The 16,412-nt window shown below is 35.3% G+C and overlaps 1 protein-coding gene across 4 annotated transcripts in view; it reads left to right on the top strand.

Annotated features, from left to right (window-relative positions):
* The first annotated feature begins 4,793 nt into the window (after nucleotides 1–4,793).
* LOC149065643 (adenylyl cyclase-associated protein 1-like) overlaps nucleotides 4,794–16,412 on the top strand; it is a 37,101-nt gene continuing 25,482 nt past the window's right edge. Inside the window, exons 1-6 of one of the 4 annotated variants that reach the window (XM_089253443.1) lie at nucleotides 4,794–4,934; nucleotides 7,337–7,458; nucleotides 11,601–11,678; nucleotides 13,204–13,260; nucleotides 14,002–14,091; nucleotides 16,302–16,390. In XM_089253443.1, coding sequence (XP_089109569.1) covers nucleotides 7,351–7,458; nucleotides 11,601–11,678; nucleotides 13,204–13,260; nucleotides 14,002–14,091; nucleotides 16,302–16,390 — 422 coding nt within the window. In that variant the 5' untranslated portion in view covers nucleotides 4,794–4,934; nucleotides 7,337–7,350. Of the gene's footprint in view, nucleotides 5,050–5,527; nucleotides 5,634–7,336; nucleotides 7,459–11,600; nucleotides 11,679–13,203; nucleotides 13,261–14,001; nucleotides 14,092–16,301; nucleotides 16,391–16,412 lie in introns of those variants that run through there. The other 3 variants (XM_089253446.1, XM_089253444.1, XM_089253445.1) reach the window with 3 other exon arrangements.

Raw genomic sequence — 16,412 nt, 5'->3', positions numbered from 1 at the left:
CGAAGCCTAGAAAATTAAATATAAAATAATGAGCCAAACCCACTTTTGAGATGGATATTCATGCAATAACATTGATTTCAAATTTGTATTTATATCTTCTCAAGCGGGAAAATGAGAATTAATGTCTCCGTATTGTCTTATATAATCCAATTCCATCAATCCATATAGTTTAGGATGTTTTTAAATTAATTATGGGCCCACATAAATTACATCGAAGAACCGCAGCTTTAATTAAGCATTTTTTGAAGGAAAAACAGGTAGATCGATAATTTGAAGTTAAAAAAAAAATGTCTAGATTCCATTAAAAAGAAGAAAAAACGATTCATTTCTATGTTTCTTTAATTTAGATTTGTTTCTTTCATGAATCGCACAGGAAGTCGCCATATTGGTTATCTTGTATGTCCCTCAAAATATCACGTGATCCAAAAAGTCTCATAGTGTCACTATCCCGGATGCAACTATGGCCACCGATTTGAGAATTCTAATTGACGAGCGACTTAGGTATTCTGAACATTGTTCAGCGGTGGTCAAAAAAGTAAATAGAATGCTTATAGTCTTATTTTGAAAAAGGTCTCTTCGCTTTCTCCTAAAGTCATTCTTCCGCTTTTCCGAGGCTTAGTTCGTCCTGGAGTGGAGTATGCTGTAAGGTTGTGGAGACCATACGTACAGAGGGACATAGACTTGGTTGAAAGGGTGCAGAGAAGAGCTACGCATGTCCTTTTTGGCAAACGCAGGTGTCGGGAAGATATGATCGAAGTGTTCAAAATTTTCAGCGGGATGGATAGGATGGACCAGGAATTATTAGTACACCGTCAATCGACTGCGTTCACAAGGGGACACCAGTATCGATTGATAAGAGACAATGCCAGGTTATGGTGCCGCAGGGAATTTTTCTCTAATAGGGTTGTTAATAAATGGAATAGTTTACCCCCGGAGGTAGTAAATTTGAACACAATTGACATGTTTAAAAAGAAATACGATAAACATGGTGGGGTAAATCGAGAAGCTATCCATACTTAGAATTAGACAACCATAAGTATTCTTTATGAGCATTGTATAATATTTTATCATATATATATATATATTGTTTTTAATCACATTTTTAACTGGGTTGCTGTATTTTTGAAGTATATGACATCCATATTTGTTATGGGCATCTTTTTCTCAGCCACCTCGTTGGGCATTTTGCTTTGTATTTGTATTTCGTTAATTCTGAAAAATTTCTTTCATCAGTTATTGAATTTTTCTTCATTAATTCCGGATTTTCTTACATTAATTTTGGAATTATCTCTTTCATTAATATTGAAATTATCACTTTCATCATGAAATTATTTCTTTTATTAATTCTAGAATTTTTCTTTCATTAATATTGGAATTATCTCTTACTTTAATTCTGGAATTACCACTTTCATTATTTTTGGAATTATCACTTTCATCAATCTGGAATTATCTTTCACTAATGATGGAATTATCTTTCACTAATGATGGAATTATCTTTCACTAATGATGGAATTATCTTTCACTAATGATGGAATTATCTTTCACTAATGATGGAATTATCTTTCACTAATGATGGAATTATCTTTCACTAATGATGGAATTATCTTTCACTAATGATGGAATTACTTCTTTCATTGGTTGTGCAATTACTTCTTTCATTGGTTGTGGAATTACTTCTTTCATTGGTTGTGGAATTACTTCTTTCATTGGTTGTGGAATTATTTCTTTCATTGGTTGTGGAATTATCTCTTCCATTAATTCTATAATTTTTTCTTTCATTAATTTTTAATTTTCTCCTTAAATAATTCTAGAATTTTTCTTTTATTTAATTTTGGATATCTCTTTTCCTTAATATACTGGAATTATCTCTTTAATTAATTAATTTTTATTAATTCTATAATATTTCTTTCACTGATTCTGGGATTCTTGCTTTCATTAATTTTGGTAATATCACTTTCTTTCATTCTGGAATTAGCTTTCATTAATTTTATTATCTCTTTCATTAATGCTGAAATTATCTTTCACTAATTTTGGAATTATCACTTTTTTATCAATGCTGAAATTATCTCTTACATTAATTCTAGAATAATTTCTTTTATTATTTCTTTCATTAATTTTGGAATTATCTCATCGATGCTGAAATTATTTCTTTCATTTATTATTTTAAATTCCCGTGGATGCCATAAAAATAATGATGGATTGTGTTTGTTTTCACGTGGTCTTCCGACGAAAGATGTTGGGGGGACATCGTTCTGAGCCTTATAGGAGAAATAGAGAACTTATATTTCTTCTCTATGTTCTGAGCACTGCCAAGGCAGAGACCGCTGACGCATAGGCGGAGATGACTTGGAAGTCTGGGGTGGGGCACGATGATGATGATGTCAATTCATCTATACATATATGCATTAAGCATTAGATCATTCGACTTCACCTTTGATGCTGGGAGTCAATGCCCCCCTCCCCAACCCGTATATTTGCCCATGCGCTGACGTCATACACTCTCCAGTCATATAAACTCGATGTTCAAAACCTTTTCTATGAAGAACATGCAGAGGTATGGATAAATGGAATCTGAACGTGACCTTCGAAAGTAACAAGGCCCCCTCAATCGAAAATGACGTCAGCACTCGTGGGGCATCGCGTCGCTGGACAGGGAAAAATTTTCTCTTTAGCTGTTGGATTTTTTTTTAAGGTTGTGTTTTTGACGGAATATTAACCTCGATGTGTGTGGCTCACTTCCATAAAAACATAGTGAATATTTCTTCAAATACGGATGAAATTTGTGATAGCATATTTCCAATTTAAACCTTGCATCAACACAGGAATTTAATTAAGTTTAATGGGCATTTTAATTAGTTACAATGGCTTTGAGGATGAAACGTACAGTTTGCCTTTATTTTACCGTGTTATCTTTCAATCGATAAAATCTTGCTTAGCAACCAGCAAAATCTCAAAAAATGTGCCAACACGGGATCCACTGTTTCTGGATGAAAAGTATTGTATTTGCGTATACGTTAAAATAAATTGGTATAATGAGTTTTCTTTTTCCGACTATATATTTGCCAAGTATATTCAGATATACACCAAACAGCGGTTCTCAACCGGTGCGGGCTCCGCGACCACTCGACGATAATAAAATAAATCAGTAAATTTGATAAACTAACAAAAAAAAGAGGCCTAAAAAGGTACCGCCAATAAATAATATACTAAACAGGGCTCCGCCATAGAAAGTATACACTGAAAAGCGAGTCAGAAAAGGTTGAGAATCGCTGCTATAGAGGATTGAGAAGTGTATAAATGCGAACATTAAAACAATAGTCAGAATATTATATCAGTTTTTGAAAAAACAATATGCATTTTAAAGCTCTCTAAATTATGTTTGAGTAAGTAAACTAAAACACATCAATGATCAGATATAACAAACTTTTTATTTCAAGATAATAAAAGCAAATGTTTGGCACATCTGAAATTTCAAATTTAGAAATTTATTTACTGTTACACACACACAAATAAAATATTATATATACAATATGCACAAAAATCACATTAATTACAAGCAAAAAATACAAGTATTTATAACCGATTACGTAACAGCACCAATGATTAAAGAATCCATCTAGAGCATCTTATTGCGAAATTAAAGTATTTAATTTTCGCTTCTGACTTTTTCTTTCGACTGAAGAATCGTTTCTTTGCTTACAGAAGTTGTTCAAAAATATGTTTGTAGATGACCACAAAATTTTACTTAAAATTTCTGTTGCATTGTGTCCAAAAGAACAAAACTCATCAAACACAAACAGATTTTCATCAGTTATGTATTTCTTTGAAACCTTGAATAGAAGGTTTCGATGGTTTTTGTTTTTCAATAATTCATTTTCTTTATTGCTAAGTAATTTATCAATAATCAGATAACTATATAACACCACATTCACTACTGCAGATGATGGAAAAAGTTTACCACGATCGAATTTCATAATTAAACTGTGAATTTCTTCAAAATCAAATTCTTTATCGACTGTTAATATAGTTTTACAGCTATCGCATTTACTGTTTTTCAAAACTGAGAATACACAGTACCCAGCTATGTATGCCAAAACAGGTAAATATTCATGTGCTTGTTCAATTTCATTTTCTCTTACTTCATCTACTTCAAAATTGGTTATTTCAGATCTTTCATCAATTGAATTTATATCTCCAAAATTATCATTTAAAATTATGTCATTCACAGGGATTGTATATTTTTTTGAAATGATGCCTAGTTTCATATTTGCTCGAATTCTCAGCTTGTTTTCAGATTCAAACAATTGACGAATAGTTATATGATAATGACTGCCTGCCATTTGTCGATATAAGCTGAATCTGAGCTCGAGATTGTCAGTCTGAAATTTTCCTGGAAGGATGTAATCCATATTGAGCTCATTTTTACAATATGATGTTATTTCAATTATAGCATATGTGGTTACTTTTAGTGCCGAAAACCGAACACCTTTACTTTGGGGCCGTTTTTGTAGTTTCCCCTACAATTTACTACTGAACAAGTTTGTGGCATATTTCACAACATATATAACAACTATTAATTTGATGTTTAAACTGGAAATTCATGGAAAAAAATGTTCCTCAACATGCTTTGTGTCGTAGAACTAGAAGGAAAATGTACAGAGTAATGGAGTTTCCTTAACATTATGGCAGAAGAACCTGTTTCTACTAGGGGCAAAGCTTCTTAATACAGCTTTGACTAGGGGTCTTTCCGATCCGGTTAGCCCCAAGGTTGGTGACGTCAGAGGTATGTTGATGGGGATTGAGTTGGCCTTGTCACTCACGTAGGTCACGATCTGAACCACTTCAAAGGCAAAATAATCCTCATTTTCACCCTAAACTTCTCTTCTGGGTGGCAACAGCGACCCTACGTCATTCTGTTCCTGACAAGGTAAAAGGTAAGTTCGATTTTGATGTGATCTCTATTGCTTGTGTTCTACCGGCTTCCCCGTAGTGGGCGTAATTACTGTGTATTTAGGTGCGGCTGTCAAAGATTTTAAAATTTTACATCAAGTAAATTAGAAATTTAGAAATCAGTAAATAACGATTTACTTAATAAAATATATACTGGACAGGGGCGATTCTCTTTTTTTCTTTTACTTATAACAAATTGGCTATAGTCGCGCACTTACAAATTGGGGAGGATACAGGGAATATATGTTTTTTTTTTTTATTTGCAAAAAAACCACAAAATAAATTTCAACCTAATAGACAGGACATGAACACAATAATATTATGTTGCAGGGATACAGGTTTTTCCAGGCAGTATGAATTAAATATTTTGCCGCCATTTTTTCTATTGAATAGGCATATATGCTTCTCCCATGTGAATACGCATATATGCTCCTCGAATGTATAAATTATCACATTTCCTATTGATGCCATATTTTTGAGAAAGGTGTTTGTGTTGAGACATCAAATATTCATCTTTGATTCTTGTCGAAGTTCTGTTTTTTTCAACACTAAATTCCTTCATCTTAATTTTTTTAAGGTTAGTAATGCAAGATATTCCCACTCCCATGGATTCCCACATGCTGCAGCAAGAACCCCCCCAGACCAGACTTTGCATGGTTCCCTGGATAGTGAATTTGTAAGAGGTGACAAACTTGGATCTCGTGATAGAGCTTGTCAGCACCGCTCAAAATAAGAGTGCAACTGCCCCGAGCAGCAAAATTTAAGTTTTTTAGGGGGAGAACACGCATCATTATAGAATTAATAAATTTTTAAAGTCTAGCATATTTGGTGTATTGGATAGGTGGAGAGGAACAGGTGCTGTATAATCCAGAGATTGGCGATTTCTGGCGACTTTTTCGGCGCCAAACATGTCAGATGACCTGATCAAAAGTCGCGGAACGACTTTGGTATAAGGGACATGTTGGCGATTTTTGGCGACTTTTTTTTCTGATGCCAAATATGTCCGGCGGTCCGAGAAAAAGCCGCCAGACACTACGTGTGCCAGAAAAAAAAAATCGCCAGCATAGAAAACACTAAAAAACAATAAAAACAAATGGTATAAACAAAAATACGCTCTGGATTGTTTAAAAAATAAAACCGTGGATAAAAATAAATCCGGGTTTAAATAAAACCCGGACCGTTGTAAATAATAAATCTATCAGGATTTAAATAAAACCTGGGCATTGTTTAAAATAAAGCCCGGACCGTTGTTTAAATGATAAATCGATCTGGGTATAAATAAAATACGGGCACTGTTTAAATAAAAGGGAACAATACAACCTGACCAGCGACGCAAATGTAATCCAACCACTCGGAACAAGCACAAACGACAAAATGGCTGTACGGCTGTTTGAAAAGACGCGCTACAACAACCAACGACGCCTGGCAGAATTTTTCAGAACAGCGACAACCCAGCAGAACAACATCGAACCAGAGTGCGCCAACGATAGCAACTTATTGCTGGAAAAAAGTCGCCAATTTGGCGTGTCCCTTATGCCAAAGCTGTTCCCAAATATGAAAAATATCATGAAACATAAAATATAATAGCATATTTAAATAAACAAAGGTCCTGCATGTTGTATATTCTAGGTATAAAAAAATTAAAACCCAGACTTTTTCCGGGTATCCAGATTCTTTTAAATAAATAACAAATATAACTAAGAAAAATAAATAAAAAGGATATACAGCCTTACCAGTCGACAAAAATGTAATCCGGTTCGTGTAATCCTAACTCTCCCGAAACGTAAAAAACTAAATGGCTGTTCAAACGTTTGAAAAGACATGTTAAAAACAACAAGCAAAAGGTAATCTGGAATAATCCAAGACAACGACGCTACTGTACAAAGGGAAAAACCGTTGTTATCCGTTTGAATCGCCCGCGCTTTAATACTCGCCTGCGTCGACTCTACCTTTGATGGGGGGGGCGCATATTTCCACCCATGGTTTGGTGTTTTGTGTTCAGTAGATAGTCATGTCATCTTAAAAGTTGTTAATCTGTGTATTTGAAATATTTAATATATACATATATCAGCGTTCAAAATCAATGGCGGTCCACTTGTCCGAGACAACTTATCAAACAATCAGACTACTAAAAAAAATTGTTATGTCCATGGAACCGAAGCCAGTAGCGAGAATCGCAGCCCCTTTCCCACGGCGATATATTCTGCGATCACGGAATAATCTCCTGTAGGAAAATCTTCTATCTGTAGTCATTTTATATTGTCTCTGCCGTTTAAATGTTGAATGATATAAATTATTGGGATAACGGTGTGCTTAAGAGGAACTTTGTTGTATTGCTGTGTGTTATATAAAATATAGGTGCATTATATATGGATGTTTGTTCTAGATTGACAGCGAAGAATGAGCAATCCACCAGCATTTCTTCAAGCATGGCAGCGGGATGTCGCTGATGCTTTCAGGCTATACAAAGAAGCCTGCATTACATTAGGGGGCGTCGTAGAGGAGCAGGTATATGAATTAATGTATTTTTTTAAACATTCTAGTTATGCAGTATATATATGTCTAGTATCGAGTCTGTCCAAATTTTTTTTTGGGGTTTTTGTGAAAAGGATCATTGTGGGAAAAATCAGTAATTTCCCACTTGATCATTTTTTAAAGTTAAGTTATTTGCATGCGATAGTTTCTAAATATGTCTCAAGTAATATTAATTCGTAGACGTGTGATTTCTTTATGAGTGGCATCCACTCTTCTTTCTTTTTTCCTTTTTTCTCTCGGTAATTCAAAGTCCGTTTTGCAGACTATTTTATTTTAACTAAAATTTTTTTCAATATTTTTTGACAATTCTAATACAGTCATCCCATTTTAATGAATACAGTTATAGCAAGAATTTTGTTTTAACGAACACTTTTCTAATCCCCCAGTTAAGTTTACATAGCAACAATTCAAAAACCTGGAATTAACTTTATAACAAAATTTTGTTATAACAAAGTGATTTCTCTGGTACCTTGGAGTTCGTTATAACAAGATTCAACTGTACAATTTCATGGACTTGGAATTTTTCTTTTTTGGTAATTTCTTTTGTGAAATTTGAATTCCTTTTTTCGGTTTCTTTCTTGGGTAGAAAGAAACCGAAAAAACTCAAAACAGGGTTCACAGTTTCATGAACTCTGAAATGCATATCTTTTTTGGGCAATTCAAAGTCAATTTCACGGACATTGAATTATCAAATTTATATATAAACAGTGGATCAGCCACACCTATAAAAATTTTTATAAACCATCATGGGAAAATGCTTTAAATGGAAAATGTTATTTACCATGAGGAGTTGGGACCATGGCCCCCACAAGAGCAGGGCTCCAGTCTCGGGACAATTACCATAATTTTTTTTCAGTGTATTCTTTCCCATAAATACACTATAGAAGGGCCCGCTAAAGATCCCAGTCTAGGGGTCCTGCTCTAGGATGTGGGGACATGAAATTTATTATTCTTAATAAGCGAGGGACATAAGTACATTGGCTGTATATGTAATATTAATAGTAATGAAAACATTCTAATTTCATTTCCTGGACTTTGAATCTATTTTCATAATTACATATATTAGAAACTTTAATTCTATTTTCAATTTTTTTGTCATTTCATTCTGTCAATCATTCACTTTTTTCTGTTCATTTGGTAGCCTAATTAAAATATACTTTGAGAAATGTTTTCTTTTAATAAGTTATTCTTACCACATTTTCTAACCTTTGGCTACATTCTGATGCTTATCTTCAGCGAATTCATGAATAAGGATTGCATCATACATCTAAATGTAGTGGTGTATTAACTCACAGGGTTTTTACCCATTCACAAAGAACAGGGTCGGATTAACCCAAGTGAAGGCATTAAGCACTCAAGGTAAATGTATCATATCATAGTGTGAAAGTAAGACCAAGTTACAGGAGTTTCTTATCCTTAAACATCATAGTATATAATACAAATACAACGCCACAACAGGCAAATTGCCCAACGAGGTGGCTGACTTAACAACATCATGGATCCCCGAGCCATTTTTTGGAAGCCCTACCTACTACTGCTACACCCCAAATGCACCCTTTCCCCCCCCCCCCACGGAACCACCCAACGAATCGGTACATGCGGGAATGTGCGTGTACGTGTAGTGCAACCTGACGTAAAGTTTGTTTCTGTGTAATGTTTGTTATGTGTAGTGCTGCCATCTGCCACCAGTTTTTTTTCTAACTATGAGTGAAGTGTTATGATTCAATGATTTATCGTTGTAGGACTGTTGCTCTCTGTGGCGAGACTTTTTAACAGGGAGATCGGCTCGCATTTGCACCTTGAAGTTGGGAACCACAGAAAACCAACTTCAGCCGACCACCACTGTGGGGTTCGAACCCGGATCCTCGCATCGCGAGTCCGTCACTATAACTTCTAGCTTTGAGCAAATGAGCTAGCATTGCCAAATTAAATGACATTTTAATCCTACAATTTAGTATTTTGATTGCTAGGTATATTTCAATGTTATACACAAGAAAAGTATCGTTTTAAGGATCAGTGATTATCTAGATAATTTAATAACAAATCAATGTTACATATACTGGTGTAAGAAATTAAGAGAATTGGCAGACTTGGTCGATTATATCTAGAACTACTGTACCGATTTTAATGAAATTTGATATGTACATACATTGATACAATACAAAACAAATAACCATTCAATAATTGTGTGTGTGTAATACACACACATGATCGTGCTTAACACTCGTTGGAGTCGGAAGGTATGAAACAGCGGTTGCAGAATAAACAAAAAAATGGGTTAATAGGGGGGTATGGTCCCCTCTTACAGATATACAAAGGTCTCGCAGTGTGATTTCATACTTGAAATAAGGCAGTTTATCATTTCCTGTGGCAATCGGTCCCACTCGCTCAGCAACACTGTTTTCATTCCCTGTATGGTTCCCGGAGGGGGGTTGCGAGTTGCAATTGCCCTTCCCAGAGCGTCCCAGACATGCTCTATAGGGTTAAAGTCTGGAGATCTGGCTGGCCAATCCATCCGGTGAATATCCTCACTCTCTAGAAAATCATCGGGCAGAAGAGCTCTATGTGGCCTCATGTTATCGTCCATTAAAATGAACTCAGGACCAACTGCACCCCTGAAAAGGCAAACGTAGGGCTCCAAGATTTCATCCCTATACTTCACACCAGTCACAGTGCCTCTTTCAAAGACATGGAGAGGAATGCGGCCATCCAACATGATGCCTGCCCAGCCCATTAAACCTCCTCCGCCATAATGGTCGATTTCGCGGACATTGGAGGGTAGGTAGTGGGTCCCTGGTTCTCTCTATATGAATGTACGGCGAGAATCGATGCGGAGGCTGAATTCATCAGTGAAGAGAACGGTCGCCCATTGATCCATACTCCAATCTCTATGCTCTCTGCACCATGATAAACGGATTCTCCTGTCCGTAGAAGTGAGCGGGATGTAAACAGCAGGTCTTCTTGCAAACAACCTTCTCTCGTGAAGTCTTTTGGAAACAGTCACCCTTGATACACGGTTTCCTGTAGCTGTATGCAAGTCACGAGAGAGCTGAGAAGCTGTAGCACTCGTGTTACGCCTCGCTATAATCAACAAATGGCGATTTTCTCTGGCCGTCGTGGCTCTTGGATGACCTTGGCCAGGCTTTCTCTCGATGGATCCGGTATCCTGGAAGTATTTCCATAAGTTACACACGACGCTGGGCATTAAATTGAACTCTACAAATCTGGACTTGGGATTGGACTGCTTCTAGCCTCCCTACAATTCGCCACCTCATTCCATCATCTAAAGGTTGGTGGTTACTCGTTTTTACTGTTACAATTTGAAATTAACCTATTGCTGCAAAGTAACACCAAGAAATTCTCCGAGGTGTGCTAGCGAACGAAATGAGTCTTAACTTACGCGTGCTTATAAAGCCTGTTTCTCTACTGGCTCCGCCTACACACACGTGTACGCTTACGTATTTGACGTACAAGATTTGCATTTTTGTCTAGAAGCAGTGGTTTTACATTCAGTTCAGTTCTTTTCATGAAATTCGATAAAGTATGCAAATTCTTTTAATTTATTTCACCAGTGTATATGATGCTTTATTCAAATTGTATATTTTATAAGGGGAAAAAACCATACATATTTTATTAATAATAATAATGTGATCCACACGTATTCCCAAGGGATCAGCATGATCCGTCCAGGGAATTTGTTAGTGTTAGTAAACATCCATGCCCGAACCGGGATTCGAACCCAGACCTGCACAGTGAGAAGCTAGTTCCCTAACCACTCGACTGCCAGGCGGCTATTTTGTCCAAATTTTGTTCTATTTTGTCCGACGCATTTTGTCCAAAATAATTCTGTAGAGAGTAGAAAATTATTTTATAATCATTTTAAATATTTATTCTTTGCATAAGTCACTTTAAATATTACATGCAATTAAAGTTTGTATTTCTAATGAGAGTTTTTATATTAAAAAGTGATATTTGAGGTTTTAGACATTGCTGTTTAAACCGTCAAAAATTCTGTCAAAAACCTGCCAACCCTGGTTTCTTTGTATACGCAAACCTTTCCAGTTTATGTGAATGAATTGTTTATATTCCATAACATTTATATTCATTTATTTCAGTGCAAACTAGTTCAAGATCTTTTCGACGTTGTGGGGAATCTTTTGGAAGAAGCTGCTGGTATGGAGGAGCCTGAGAACGTGAGTAATACTCATCACTTTTTTAGGTATGCTGGGTTTTTTGGTTTAAACTAGGGGTCTTCAACATTTCACCTCAGATCCTCCACGCATCTTGCTACTGTCACACCAGACAAACAATGTTCGAAACAGCTTGAGCCTGTGATTTGGCAAAGCACATCAACTGCAGACTGAAGGCATTCTTTAACGAATTCTCCAGCAACAAAGGGATTCCCACGTTTCACATTTTTTTCTAGTATTATATAACTAGCACGAACGCAATTTTTCAGACTGTTCATTTTTTCTGAAGAATGTTGACAGTTCAGCTTCAATTTCAGTTCATTGAATTTTTTCACTTCGACAATGTCCCTCCAATCCAGAATACTTCACACTTTGCTTAGTATCGTAATGTCTCTTAAGTATTGCATTCTTTCATCATGGCTACGCTCTGATTGTAAATGAGACAAACTGCTTTAGCCTTGTGGTTGATGTAAAAATAAAGGGATGACTACTTTTGAAAAAATCTCACTTCAACTATCCTTTTTGTGCTATCACGGTTCACCATCATGAACTCATTTAAAGACTAAAAGCCTTCTGATCAAAGGCTTCAAGCAAACTAACTGTACCAATATTGTACAAATCCTTTCCAACCAATCAAGATGCATACATCCACCTACTCTTTTCCCAACCATGCACCCAAGAAATACAATACCATGGAAATTCCATTCATTTCTGCTTTCTACCACTCAAGGTGGATAGGATGTACTCGAAGTTATTTATGGTGAAGAAGTGTATAGTGTGGTTTCTTTTGCGTTAAAGGCCTTATTAAATACTGTACACTGATCAGCCTGTCCTTGTAATAAAAGTCTATACGAAGCTGGGTGACTTTTTTTGTGGAAATCTTTGTTTCACCCTATTTTTAAAGGATATTGCGTCAATCGATCGAAATGTTTTGGCAGGCCACCAAAATAGCGATGGTGGGCCATGGGTTGAAGACCCCTAGTTTAAACCATGTTGGTTTAAAACAAGTGGCTTTTTTCAAAAAATCAAATAAAAGTGGCCTGAATATTTTTTCCTTGTAAAATATATTGGTTCATTATTAGCCAAAATTTTTTATTTTTACCACATTTTATATTCTTGGGGTAGATTTTGATGGTACATCTTTAAATGGCATAAGATGGTATAAGTAGTTTTTTTTTCCAAAAGTCTCATAAAAGTGGCCTGAATATATATTTTTTCATATGAAGTATCTTAGTTATTTAAAGTTACAGAAGTCAAAATTTCTCACTTTTACCGTATTTTCTGACCTTTAGCTACATTCTGATGCTCTATCTTTAGCAAATTCATGAATAAGGATTGCATCACAAATGTAAATGTAATGGTGTATTATCTCATGGTTTCTTTTTCCTTTGACAAAGAAGCAGCAACAGTAGTGACACCATGCTAGGGGCAGGTGGTCCTATAATCTAATAAGTATCAGCATTGAACCACGAGAAATCTTGTGAGCGGTCATTTAAGTGTTAATGTAGGGGATTTTTTTTCTTTTTAGGACAAAGCACTCATGAAATTCATTGAGCCTATGTCTACTCGTGTGCTTGACATTTTGGTACGTATTTTAATTGTGTATTAATTAAAATTTTAATTATACGATCATTTTAATTATTTTGTATGTATTAACTGATAAAAACTTTTTTATATACTCTCACTAATGTACATGGGATGTGTAAAAACCAGAATATATTAAACTCATTTTCTATTGAATCTGGTTGTCATTTCACAATATATATAATGATTCTCATCCCAAAAATATGTAATTAAGGTAAATTTAATATAGCTACTAATTGTATAATCCTTAGAAAAAGAGTAAGAAATGTAAATGTGGGTAGTTTTTCAATTTTCAATGCAATTTGTATTAAATGTTCTATTGAATATACAATTGCTGTGAAGTTTAAAACTTCTGACGTTAAAGTAAGCTTACCATTACAAGATAGAACTAGCTTGGTGCTCAGACTCGGGGGTTGGGGGGCCTCGCTAGTCATGGGGACTGGTGCAGAAATAATTGGGCATTTTGCCTATTATGGCCTTGTATTTATATTTGTATTAAAAAAAATACAGATCTTGCTATAAAAGCTGGGCTTATTTAATCAATTTTGGTATAATCTTAAAAAATAGTTGCCCTCTTTAATTGAACCTAATTATTCTGGTCTTTTTTCCTGTAAAAACTATTTCTCAAGCGCTCTATCTTGAAAAATTTTTCTTTACTTAAAATTTGACATCGATGACTTAAATTTAACTAAATGCATTGTATGTTTAACTTGTTTTTATTAATTCAAATTTTTTTTATTAGAACCATAGGGATCAGCATCGTGATAAAGCCCACTTTGTGAACCTCACTAGTGTGAGTGAGGGTGTTACTGCATTGACTTGGATTGCTATGGTGAGTTGAATTTAAGCTTTTGGAAAATTTTGAAATTTTTGTTAATAAAAAAAATTTATGCCTATGTAACAAATCTCTGAACTGGTGCAGTTGGTGAAACTACTGGTAAAAATTCAAACCTTCCAACTGTTATTTCACCTAAAAAAATATGACATGACAAATCAAACAGTGACATGACCATACAAAAGATCATGAAACACCCCACCAACCTTGCCCTATCTCAAATCGTTTTAGATTTATGGTCAATTATGGGGAAAAATGTGTTAATTCTAAAGTAATTTGCATCTGTAAAGTTTTTAAGAGCAAACTAAGCACATATTTCAAAAGAACGTAAAAAATACTGTAAGATGAAATCATTTTCATCAAAATATGGATTTATTGGTGAGCTACAAGTGCTGAAATATTGGCAAAGTTCAAAATCAAATTGTCCCAAAATTTTTCATTGTCAATAACTGAAATTCCCTTCTGGCTACAATTGATCAAATTTACCAAAAACTTGTGCATTGTACCAGCTTTCGAAAGGGTCTGCAGCTCTGCACTAAACCATATCAGTGTTCTGGAGAAATTTATCCTTTTTGTTTGTAATGCATCACTGAAATCTGCATTCGTCAAAGTAACTTTAGTAGGATTTTTGGTGACAATTCAATTCTTTTCCAATGTCTCCATGGTTGAAGCTTGTCATTAAATACAGATATCCCGTAGATGTCAATGATCCTGCAATGTTACTTTATATTTTTTTTTCTGCAAAATCAAATTGTTGCCAAAATCTGTAACTGCCAATTCTAAATTTTCATTGAATATTCTAATTCCTGTCAGTTGAACTCAGGGTTCACCCTGACTTTTTATCAATTGTAGCAATTTGGCTAATCAGATGAAAAAAGTTGTAGCCAAATGAGAGAGAACCTTAGCCAAATTGACGCGTCGTAAAATGCAGATTCCAAAACAACTCGTATCAAGTTCAAGGTGAAAATATAAATCAAAATGCAAATCATGTGTAAATAAAAAAATTTTAATATAAAATGTAAATTTTTTTACAGTACAAGAAATATTTTAGTTCTCCAGAATTTGCAGAGATTTTTTTTTTTTTTGCTGTCCACAATTCAAAAGCATTTCGAAATTCAATTGTTGCCTACTGGGACCATTAACAGAAATACTGTTATTTATATTTTTTTACATTTATTCTGTTCCGCAATTGTGTTTCAATGAGATTCATGATACTAAGGCAGAGATGCCACTCCACCATCATCCAACAGAGGGAAACACTTTTTTCCTGACTTGCTAGACGATGAGGAGGAGGAAAAATAAAATAAATTGGTTCATGAGTTTTCCCCCTCTCCGTATTTTCTTTTTTCTTAAAACTTGGAAAGTGCATGTTCAACGGGAAACGTGGACAAAAATTTCTATGCATCTTTTCCCGAAATTCCGGGTATTTGACGCGCAATAGCGCGTCGGCGGCATCTCTGCTGAGGGAAGGATTATCATCGAGTAAAGGGTTCACAAGCAACAGGTTGTTGTTTTTTGCATGCAGGCTCTTGGAGGTGCACTCAACTATTAACGCTTCTAGATGAGGTTCATCGTCCCTGTCACCCCCCCCCCCCCTGGAACCGCACCGAGAGTAACTGAACATTGTTCGCGATGGGTCAACAAAAATTTCCACTTCTGAATTTTCGCACATGCGTCAAATGGCCGATTTGACTACCAAGGCCGAATGGGCACTCGCGATTTGGCGAACTCGATCTTTGCTTTATTCGCCAAATGAAATATTTTGTCGCGATTTGGCGCAATGGCGATCGGCAGCGCGAACCCTGGTTGAACTCACTCCTGCTCAGATCAATTTTTAATAAAGCCATATTAATACCCTTCTTGACACAGCATCAATATGTTAGTTGGAAAATACAGCTGGACCAGGTAGAGTATTTTTATATTTTCTAGATCAGCTGGTTTCAACTTTGGATATGGTGCAGGTCATGTGGCATTTTAGTGAAGCCTGCATAACAAAACATTCATCAGTCAAATTATGTCTTCACCAAAAGTATCAAAAAGAAATATTTTACTAAATTCGCTGCATGGAGTAGGACATTCCAGTCGATGACCCTGTTATAACCTCCATGATTCTTTGCAATATTTTTTGATATTCAGTCCAAAGTTATAAATTGTTTTCCCTATCATATTCAAACTTTTTTTCATGTTTCTATCTTGAATAATTTTAGCCTGAACAGGATATGGTAAAGATGGCGAAAGACTACCGTGAAGCAAGTGCTTATTACGCAAATAGGATTATTCAAAAAAACAGAAGATTGTAAGTAATATATTAGAAGTAT

The sequence above is a fragment of the Pholcus phalangioides genome, unplaced genomic scaffold (genome assembly GCF_987345545.1).
Source record: "Pholcus phalangioides strain wild (caught in Gottingen) unplaced genomic scaffold, Ppha-v1.0 ptg000039l_1, whole genome shotgun sequence".
Taxonomy (NCBI): domain Eukaryota; kingdom Metazoa; phylum Arthropoda; class Arachnida; order Araneae; family Pholcidae; genus Pholcus; species Pholcus phalangioides.
This window is presented reverse-complemented; position numbering and strand designations above follow the sequence as displayed.